The following is an 11438-nucleotide window of genomic DNA, read 5'->3' as shown; positions in this document are numbered from 1 at the left end:
GAACTATGGCCACAAAAAAAAATATGTCATTTTCTTGGCCCTTAAAAAAAAAACGCGGGGCCCTTAAAAAAAAAAAAAAAAAAAAAGAGCTGCCAGCTGCTAAGGGCCTGACTGCCAGCGGGCATTTGTGTAAGTGGGCCCGCTGGCACCCCGCCTGCTGGGCACGCTGGACACCCCTCGCCCACCACCCAAGAGTCAGGGGTCAGTTCCTTAGCTGTCCACGCCCGGATGCCTCCAAGATCTGAGAAAAGGGAATGACTGTTCTTGTAGAGGTTGGCAGCTGCTCACCGGGAGCTGGGGAGGAATCGGTGTGGACCGCAGAAGAAAGGTCTGGAGCAGCAAACACCCCAGGAGAGGGGAATCAAGTGGGCAAACGCAGGACATTAGGGGTGAGGCTGAGACCTGCTGGGTCCAGCAGGAAATCCAGCTTGACCAGGGACGTGATTTATGCTGGGGACCACTGGGAGACCTGAAAGCTATGGGGGAGAGGTCTACAGGCCACTGGTCTGAGTTTAGCACATCCTTACCCAGCCTTGCAAATGAATCCTGAAATGGTCAGGGTATCCACAGGAGGAAACAGTTAAAGGCTCAGAAAAAGAGCCACTGCCCCTCATTATTAAAGAGTGGACCTTATTCACACCGTCAGTGCAAAGTACAAAAAGGAGGGCTTCCCTGGTGACGCAGTGGTCAAGAGTCCACCTGCCGATGCAGGGAACGCGGGTTCGTGCCCCGGTCCGGGAGGATCCCACATGCCGCGGGGTGGCTGGGCCCGTGAGCCGTAGCCGCTGAGCCTGTGCGAGGCCCGCGTACTGCAAAAAAAAAAAATCAGCACCATTTCCCACCAGGTCACTGGCCCCTGGCACTCCTTCCCCTGACCATAGCCATTTTCTGATATACACAGAAAAATGTCAGTGAACCCCCAACTCTGTTTTTGAAAAATTTATTTTATACCCTCAGAAGCTAAGAACTGCCACTCAGTGAACCAAATTTAAAATTAAGTTTCTTCCCTAGTTTATCTACTTCCTTTTGAAATTTTATAAACAAGATTTTGTACACAAGAGGTAGCAGAGGAAAATTCCAGTCTGCTCGTTCCAAGCTCAAAAGGTAACGGCACACACCTCGATGTTAGCAGGGAGGGTGGAGCAAGACAGGGTGAGTCTGGTGACACGTGCTCTAGGCCCACGTTTGTTCTGTCAGGGCTGTATGTGGGCTCCAGGGGAAGTCACGGGCCAGGTGCCCTTCGGAAGGCTCATTTGCGTTCTCTCCCAGGACGCCTCTAAGGGGCTGATTCGGCCATCCTAAGAAGGGCCTCACGAAGGGAGCTTCTTGAGAACACACAGCATTGAGTTTAGTTGTGCAATTCCTACTCGATTTGCAGACCATTTTGAAAGATTTATAAAAACATCTTCATCCAAAAAAATTGGCAGTAAAAATGACCCTTCTTCCAAAGTAAGCCTGTCGTAATTGTCACTTTGTTGTATGACATTCAAAAAAAGTCATCAGCAGGTTCGTAGACTGCAGCCATTGGAAATCAAGGTTACTGGCAAAGTGAAAGTGATGTTCCTCGCAGCAACAACGTGAGCATATCAACCAGGGCACCTAACATCAGTGGCAGGTGATGCTGGTCCTGAAGAACATGACCATGAAGGAGCAGGTGCTGGGGGCTGTGGAAGGCATTGTTTCCATAGGAAAGAGGGGACAGAAGTGGCAATTTCACTCCTGAATCTGGGCTCCTGAGAGCGCAGCTGCCAGCGTGATAGCTTCACGCTTTACCACGGCTGGCATTTCAGCATCAGGCCCTGTGGGGTCGCTTTGTGAGGATGGGGATGGAGGGGACGGCTGGGGAGATAGTAGGACATGGGGTATTCATGTGCTCAAAATCCATTTTGAAACATCACACTTGAATTTGCAAGAACATCAGAACCACATAAAATCTCCCAGCTGCCTCTGACCCTTCCTCTGGGGTGCAGCTCTGCTCTTAGGTGTCGGCCCTCCACCTCCTCAGTGTCTTTTGACAGAAGCCACCACCAGCCTGTCACGCAATCACAAACTGCAGCCTGGTTGCACCGTAACTTCGACCTTCGACTGTGAGATGACAGGGTCTGCAGTGCGCAGTGGGAGCAGCTGTCTGTCCTGTCACAGGTCCACCGAGCCTCTCTGACTCTGCAGATCTATGACTGGGGCCACTCGGCTCTTCCTGAGGCTCCCCTAGTCCTGTGCGTGTTGAGCACAGGACAAGGCAGGGCACACAACTAAAGGCAAACAGGGTTGAAAATGTGTGTAGTAACTCAAAACCCAAAACATACAAAATATATGAAATATGTTGGCATCCCCCCTCCCCTCCAGAAAAAGGGGGAGCTGGCATCTAACCTGAAATGAGTGCATGGTACAAGACTTGGGAAACGGATGGTTGCTCAGTTGCTTACTAGTTATTTCTTGTCCCCATCTTTTTAGTGTCAATTAGTTATGCTGAGGAGAAACTAAGTCTCAAATTCCTTCTCTGCATTAAAATGTCTAGAAACTCACAAAGCAGTGTCTTTCAACTCAAAAATTTAAACTTCATATACAACCAGTACCAAGGGTTTCAGTAATTATTCTTCAGCAAAAGCAAATGATTGCAGGTCACATGACTTAAGACTACAGTTTATTCAATATGTCTCCAAGCATTAAAAAGATGATTTTATGAAGTCAAACTCAATAAAATTATATCTTAAAGTGCTTTTTATTTTGCTCTCTTTAAAATTTGTTTTGGGAACAACTCGCAACTTCAGTAACTGATGGCAAAGAACGCACCCTGTACTTCTGGAGAACACAGCGTTTTTTTTTTTTTTTTTTTTTTGCTCTTTCAATCTCAATTATATCAGAAAAATACCTTAAAGAGCTTAATTTCCCAATTTTTGATCCTGGTAACATTTCATCAAGATCCAAGTTTATGCGCAGAGCTCTCATCCAGACCAGCCTGAAATTCTATACAAATAGGGAGACATATTAAATACAAAGGTCTGTGTAAACTGTATTCTTTAACTACTATTTTACAGTGAAGAGGAATTTTTATCACATATCTTTACATCATTTTAAATTGGATATTCCTATTCAATGTTACTGCAAGATTAAAAATTTGCCCCCACTCATCTAAAGGCAGCTTGCTTTTTTTTTTTTTTTAAATATAAAAACCAAAGGAATTTCTTTTGTAGCATCATAGAGAAAGCAACAGCTTTATCCTCACTCACTCTTGTTATGTTCATGTAACAAAACAGGCTACCATCGGCTTTATTTCCCAAAATCTCCACAAAGTGTCAACCCACATACGGACTGTGCCCCCGGGGGTCAGTGGATCCACAGGCTGGAGTTCTTCCACTGCCAAACAGCTCCCAGGCCTTCCCTGGGGCCTGAAGAGTGCTTTCCTTAAAACATGTGCTCCTCCCGTCACGGCAGTCTCTCCCGGTCCAGCCTCCAGGCTCTTCCAAAGGGTTCAAGGATGAGATTCTGATTTCAAAAAGGTCCTGAGCATCTAGTAACTGTGACGTGACTTCTCATCATGTCCTGGGCACGTCCCCTAGGGATCGACATCGTCCAGGTCACTTCTTAACTCACTGATCATCATGGGCGATTCAGAACCCTTTGGGAAAGGAAAAGAAGTTAAATACATAGAGTTAAGTTAGAGAAAAAAGTTTTTCTATGCCAACGGACTTGTGTTCTGCAGTTTAAACATGTCCTCATTTAACTACTTAATGTTTATCAAAGGGCAACAAAACGTAACAAGTGTAACACCTTATATTTGATAATTCCTGATTATGCAAAACTTTCATTTCTGTGTTCTCATTTAGTCACAGAAACAACCTAGTGACTTGCCTGCAGTCACAATGTGGCCTTGGGTTAAATCAAATCACTATGCTGAGTCTCAGTTTCCTTCTGTGAAATCAGGGTAACAGCGACCTCACAAGGTTGTTACGAGGATCCGAAAGATTTAGAAACAAACAAAACAGCACACAGAACATCAGCAAGATTCATTTAATGAGGCCTCTGTGCCATGCACTGTGATGGAGCTACAGAAATAGCTTTACAGAAGGTTACAGACCAGAGGGAGGACACGATACACGTCATTACATTTAAACCTGCTGCATTATTTTGCACGTAGTAGGTGTTCAATAAATATTGCATTCCTTTTTCTACTATAGCAATTAGTATTAAAAATACTTAAAAAATAAGCTAAAATTACGCTTTGACTCCCCTAACAGATTTCAATGGCGTGAGGCCCTTCTTTTCAAGGGCCTGTGCTTCCAGGAAGCCTGGTGAGAGCAGGAGGAGGAAGGGGTGATTCTTCATAACCCAGCAGAACAAGGTACCATCTGGAAGGACCACATCTGCAGCCTGGCTTTATCAGGACACTCTCCAAGCTCAGCAGAACAGCCAGCAGAGACTGAGGCCAAAGCCTGGCTTAATTTCACGGTGCAGCACTGTTCCGCTTTCTAAGCAAACAGTGCCTGAGTCCTGAGCAGAGACCTCTAGAGGGTGGAGCTGGTGTCTCCTTTCTCTCTTGATTATGGAGATTCTCTTTGGAAAACCTCAGAGCAGGTGCTGCCCTTTCACACAGGACATGCCCTACTGTACCTGCTGTAAGTGCCTCTCTCCGTTCTCATTCGCAGGACTGCTCTCCGACCCGTTACTGCTTCCCGACTGCTCCTTCTCATTCAGGAGAGCTGTGGCATATGCTAATGTGTCCTGCCAGAGATTGAAACACAAGAAAAAGTTAGGGGGTGTGCAGTGGCAGCAGCATCACTGAGGAAGACTACCCTTCACTTGACCTTTGGAGGTGGTGCCTTCACATCAACCTCTGTGGCAGTGGGGGCCAGACTGACGGACCCTCATTGCTTTTCTTCCAGGCAAATAACTCAAATTGTACACCAACTTGCTATCTTTTCATAGAAAATCAACTGTTTCTTCCAGCCTTACTCATTTTTAACCTATACCTCTTTTCCGAGGCTGCAGTTTCTGAGAAACATACTAAAAATCCTACCTAAGGGATTTCAAGCCACACAAAACCAAAAGACAACTCTCACCTGAGCTGAAATTGTTCGCTGAAAAGTTTTTCCAGTTGATGTTTCATTAGAGACATTACTCTGCGGTGTCCAGTAATGTTCTGACATCTGAGACAGAAAGTCAAAAATGCCATCAGAGGACTTCCCGGGTGGTCCAGTGGTTAAGAATCCGCCTTCCACTGCAGGGGACGCAGGTCTGATCCCTGGTTGGGGAACTAAGATTCCACATGCTGCAGGGCAACTAAGCCCCTGTGCCGCAACTAGAGAGGCTGTGTGCTGCAAACTACAAAGCCCACGCGCCACAACTAGAGAGAAGCCTGCACGCCGCAACCATGACCCCACGTGCCGCAACTAAGACCCGACGCAGCCAAAAACATAAATAAATAAAATAAATATTAAAAAAAAAGTCATCAGAGATGACAAATAAGCCCACGTGAGCCCATGATTTCTACCATTAGATATTACAGTACAAAAAGCATCTAGGGACTTCCCCGGTGGTCCAGCAGTTAAGACTTCATGCTCCCAATGCAGGGGGCCCAAGTTCGATCCCTGGTCAGGGAACTAGATCCCTCATGCCGCATCTAAGAGCCCGCATGCCGCAACTAAAAATCCCGCATGCGGCAACGAAGATCCCACGTGCTGCAACTAAGACCTGGTGCAGCTGAATAAATAAATAAAATAAAATTAAAAGCATCTAAAATAGCCTATAAATTGACCCAGACTTTCTGTCACATCAGGAGATTCTTTCTTAGAAGATTCCACTTCCATTCTCAAGAGCTCACTAAAATATCAATATTATCTCTTATATAATCATCCTTACCTTTTTACCCATAAAATTAAAACACATGTATTAAGATACAAATTAAATGCATAAAGGCAGGTATCAACTGTACTAAAAAAAAGTCTGAACTCAGAAAATATTTTGAGGACAGTCTCCAAATTAAATTTGAGATTTTTCCTGATAAGATATGCTGCTATTGATTCCTATGTTATAGCCAGAAAAGTTAAAAACTCAATTACCTTCTTCTGCAGCCACTGTACAGCCCAACTCCAGTGATGGGAGTTCTCCTTGAAGTATTCTTTAGCAGCGGGACACCTGGTGATTGGAGGAAATTTTTATTAGCCAAATGCTTTCTCTGCAAATACACTTCTTTAACATATAGTACTTTAAAATTTGGAAACACAAGTGCTACTTTCATTAAAGTTCAGTTGTCTTTACATTAAATGTGTATGTTTTTTTGGTTTGGATACATTCACATGTTTAAACTTCAAGAGGCAGTAAAAGATAAATATGTGGTGAAAAGTTTCTTATCTACCTCTAACTCACCCACTTCATTCTATTAAAATTCCAAGTTGGAAAATGAAAAATAAAATACCCATAACAAATTGTACACTTAATAAATAACCCATTTATTTATTTATTTAAATTACAGTTGATTTACAATGTTGTGTTAGTTTCCGGTGTACAGCAAAGTGATTCAGTTATAAATATACCTTTTCAGGTTCTTTTCCATTGTAGGTTATTACAAGATGTTGTATATAGTTCCCTGTGCTATACAGTAGGACCTCGTTGTTTATCTATTTTGTATATAGTAGTGTGTATCTGCTAATCCTAAACTCCTAATTTATCCCTCCCCCACCTCCTTTCTCCTTTGGTAACCGTAAGTTTGTTTTCTATGTCTGAGTCTCTTTTGTCTGTAAATAAGTTCATTTGTATCATATTTTAGATTCCATATATAAGTGATATGATATTTGTCTTTCTCTGTCTGACTTACTTACTTAGTATGATAATCTCTAAGTCCATCCATGTTGCTGCAAATGGCATTATTTCAATCTTTTTTATGGTTGAGTAGTATTCCATGGTATATATATACACCACATCTTCTTTATCCATTCCTCTGTCGTTGGACATTTAGGTTGCTTCTATGTCTTGGCTACTGTAAACAGTGTTGCAATGAACACTGGGGTGCATGTATCTTTTCAAATTAGAGAGAGGTTTTCTCCAGATGTATGCCCAGGAGTGAGACTGCTGGATCATATAGTAACTCTGTTTTTAGTTTTTTTTTTTCCTTTGCGGTACGCGGGCCTCTCACTGCTGTGGCCTCTCCCGTTGCGGAGCACAGGCTCCAGACGCGCAGGCTCAGTGGCCATGGCCCACGGGCCCAGCTGCTCCGTGGCATGTGGGACCCTCCCGGACCAGGGCACGAACCCGCATCCCCTGCATCGGCAGGCAGACTCTCAACCACTGAGCCACCACGGAAGCCCTGTTTTTAGTTTTGTGAGGAACCTCCATACTGTTTTCCATAGTGGCTGTACCAATTTACATTCCCACCAACAGTGCAGGAGGGTTCCCTTTTCTCCACACCCTCTCCAGAATTTATTATTTGTAGACTTTTTAATGATGGCCATTCTGACCAGTGTGAGGTGATTACCTCATTGTAGTTTTGATTTGCATTTCTCTGATAATTGGTGATGTTGAGCATCTTTTCATATGCCTATTGGCCATTTGTATGTCTTCTTTGGAGAAATGCTTATTTAGATCTTCTGCCCATTTTTTGATTGGGTTGTTTTTTTTTTTTTTGTTATTGAGTTGTATGAGTTGTTTGTATATTTTGGAAACTTAGCCACTGTCAGTTGCATCATTTGCAAATATTTTTTCCCAGTCCACAGGTTGTCTTTTCATTTTGTTTATGGTTTCTTTTGCTGTGCAAAAGCTTAGAAATTTTATTAGGTCCCATTTGCTTATTTTTACTTTTATTCCTATTGCCTTGGGAGACTGACCTAAGAAAACATTGCTACAATTTATGTCAGAGAATGCTTTGCCTATGTTCTCTTCTAGTAGTTTTAAGGTGTCCAATAAATGACCTCGTGAAAAAATCAAACTAGTCTTTAACTTTTGTGATTTAAATAAGAATGATATTATGGGAAAAACAATTTTAAAATGTGATTTTGGAGCACCCCTGCTTTCCATATTTATTTGCCCATCTAGAAAGCTGTCCTTATTTGAAGACACTACCAATGGGGATACTGCCACTAATGTATATAAAATGTGATATGTGCAGGGTATGGAAGCACGTATAAAGACACTACTGATGTCTGGACCGTATGTCTGCTGGCATCAGACATGCTATGTGGCCCCAACACTACTTGGAAATGCCACTTTTAGGCAAGGGCTTATGAAGACATGTTGCCAATATGAAGCCTAATTAATGAATGCACAATTGTGGCAGAATGATTTCCATCTGTGTCTACAATGTTATGTCATCTGGAAAACACGTGTTCATGCATTATTTCAATGGGGCTCTCATTTAAATCTGCTGAGGATGCTCAAATGCAGCAGATTAATCCCAACAGATTTCTCATTCTCATTCTGGTACAAGTCCAAGGATGGCAATACCCATGCCTAAGAATCAGCGAAAATCTGGAGCAAAATAAACTATAAAAAGAGCTCGGTGCAAGACTCAGTGATGGCAGTGCAGTCTGCTCAATAACCTTGGGTTACACTCCTGTACATAAATCCTGAAAAGACAAAATCTCTAATTTGAAAAGATACATGAACTCCAAAGTTCACTGCAGCACTGTTTACAACAGCCAAGACATGGAAACAACCCAAGTGCCCATCAACTGACGACTGGTTTAAGAAGATGTGATGTGTGTGTGTGGGTATATATATACCCACACACACACCCACAATGGAATATTACTCAGCCATAAAAAGAATGAAATATTGCCATTTGCAGCAACATACATGGACCTAGAGAATATTATACTTCGTGAAGTTAGACAAAGACAAATATTATATCATTTATATGTGGAATCTAAAAAATAATACAAATGAATCTATATATAAAACAGAAACAGACTCACAGACATAGAAAACAAACTTATGGTTACCAGGGGAAAGGCATGGGTGGGGAGGATAAATTAGGAGTATGGGATTAACATACAAACTACTATACACACAACAGATGATAAGTAACAAGGATTAACTGTACAGCACAGGGAACTATATTCAATATCTTATAATAACCTGTAATGGAAAATAATCTGAAACAAAATATATAATTGAATCACTTTGTTGTACACCTGAAACTAACACAATATTGTAAATCAACTATACTTCAATTAAAAAAAAATAACCTTGGGTTAGCATGCAGTCACTCTGATCTTTTGTTGGCCAATGTACTAAATCGGGGAGCTGAAGTTGCAAACCACTCAGGTTCCTTCTAACATTGAGAACCTTTGCTTTCCAAGGGTCTATTGACAGATGAATAGATAAGCAAAATATAGTATACATGTATCTATACAATGGAGTATTATTCAGCCTTAAAAAGAAACGGAATTCTGATACATGCTACGATGTGGATACACCTTGAAGACATCATGATAAGTGAAATAAGCCAGTCATAAAAGGACAAATACTCTATGATTCCATTTATGTGAGGTACCTACGATAGTCAAATTCATGAAGATAAAAAGTAGAACGACGGTTGCCAGGGGCTGGAGGGAGGAGGAATGGAGAGTTATTGTTTAATGGGTACAGAGTTTCAGTTCTGGAAGATGAAAAAAGTTCTGGAGACTGATGGTGGTGATGGCTGCACTAACAATGTGAGTGTACTTAATGCCACTGAATTGTACACCTAAAAATGGCTAAAATGGTGAATTTTATGTTATGCATATTTTAGCACAATTAAATAAAAAGAAAAAAGAAACTCTGCCTTGAAGTCAGTCAGCCTGTGATCAAGTCCTAGCTCTGATGGCAGGCATGTCACTTAAACCACCTATGATATGGGACTAATAACAGTACTTAACCTCATAAAGTTGTTGAAAAGGTTAAATGAGAATACAGGTGAAGTATTTAGCATAGTGCCTGGGTTCATAAGTGTAATTAGCTGTTACATGACTTTGTCTCTTGAGAGACAATTTTGAAAGTGGGGACCTAGAAGCCGACACAGTTGGTAGTTAACTAAAGGTCTCCTGAGTGAAGGTTCATCAACTCTTTGTTGTCGAGGTCCCTAAATCTGCATTGGGCTCCTGCCCTTCCTGCATAAAACCTGGTGGTTTAGCTTTTTTTTTTTTTTCCTTGGATTACGTAAGATCTGTTACCTTTAACACTCCCCCCTCCACATCTCTTGGAGATCATTTGAATAGTTGTCTGTACCTTCCAAGCAAGCATGCCCTGACTGGGTCAGATTCTCTAGGTACTAAAACAAGGCAGATTTTTTCTTCTGGTCATATCTGACTTGTAACTAAAACACCATTTCCTCACTGCATTTTGAGTCAATACTTACTTCTGAGCAAGAGTTACAAGAAATTTGACACACTGGTAGCAGCGACTGCTGTCCACGTGATTACTGTGGTGCATCAGAGCTGAAGGAACAGAAGAGGAAATTTTAACAATAAAACACTAAACTGAAAGTGGGTCCAAGTGATAACAGCTCTCTTGTTCTGAAAATTTACAACAAACTATTTTGATAAGCAGATAAGAAACTTAACAAAAACATGGTGGTGCTGACTCAACAGGATTCCCTAAATTCTAATGGTTAGAAACAGTAAGTAGTATTCAAGAAACACACAGGGTGGTGAAAGTCTGACTTTTACAAGAACTGAAAGGAACTAAAATTTATAATGGCTGATAATTCACCTAGAGACCTTCAAAGTTCTCCATCCACCACACTCCTGAGAGAGTAGTTAAAATACTTTTACTGTGATAAATGGAAATGTATGGTATTAGTTCAGTTCAACAAATATTTTCTGCTCTTTGCTTTTAGCATTTAAAGATAAATAACAGCTGATCCTTGAACAACATGGGTTTGAACTGTGCAGGTCCACTTATATATGTATTTTTTCCAAGAAATACATACAGTACTACACAATTTGTGGTTGGTTGAATACTCAGATGCAGAACTGTGGATATGAAGGGTGGACTCTGGAACTTGAGCATCTGCGGGGTTTGGTATCTGAGGTGGGTCCTGGAACCAATGCCCTGCAGGTACCCAGGGATGACTGTAATGCCTGGTCCCTGCTCTTGAGCAGTGTATCCTCTGTAAGTTCCAGAGAGCCCGGGGACTGCCCTGAGCAGAGTACACCATTCCAAAGGGGGTGGCCTAGAATGCTGTAGCTACAGAACCTTTTTAGCATAAATTTCCTTTCTGCAATAAAAAGAGATCCTAAAACTTCTCTTAATACATAGCAAAATCTAAAATGACTCAAGTTAACTGGAAATACAGGTGGATGGTGGGAGTTGGATAAGACTATTTTTAACTAAACTTTTCCTAAGAAATAGCTCATTAAAGCCACTTTAGCCTTCTGAAAAGGAAAACTCTGTCAAAAAACTTTTATGAATAGACAATGGAAATCTGGGTGCATTCATACCACAGGCAAAAAAAAAAAAAAAAA

At 41.7% G+C, this 11438-nt stretch overlaps 1 protein-coding gene across 1 annotated transcript in view; it reads right to left on the bottom strand.

The window, feature by feature from the left end:
- Window positions 1-2627: 2627 nt before the first annotated feature.
- USP24 (ubiquitin specific peptidase 24) overlaps window positions 2628-11438 on the bottom strand; it is a 107721-nt gene continuing 98910 nt past the window's right edge. The window contains exons 64-68 of the mRNA XM_007471132.1: window positions 10331-10409; window positions 6060-6135; window positions 5061-5147; window positions 4612-4722; window positions 2628-3619 (exon numbers count right to left, since the gene is read on the bottom strand). Of these exons, the coding sequence (XP_007471194.1) occupies window positions 3557-3619; window positions 4612-4722; window positions 5061-5147; window positions 6060-6135; window positions 10331-10409 (416 nt within the window). The 3' untranslated portion in view covers window positions 2628-3556. The remainder of the gene's footprint in view (window positions 3620-4611; window positions 4723-5060; window positions 5148-6059; window positions 6136-10330; window positions 10410-11438) is intronic.

The sequence above is a fragment of the Lipotes vexillifer genome, unplaced genomic scaffold (genome assembly GCF_000442215.2).
Source record: "Lipotes vexillifer unplaced genomic scaffold, Lipotes_vexillifer_v1.1 scaffold1003, whole genome shotgun sequence".
Taxonomy (NCBI): domain Eukaryota; kingdom Metazoa; phylum Chordata; class Mammalia; order Artiodactyla; family Lipotidae; genus Lipotes; species Lipotes vexillifer.
Note: the sequence above shows the minus strand (reverse complement) of the source record. Positions and strands in the feature narration are given on the sequence as shown.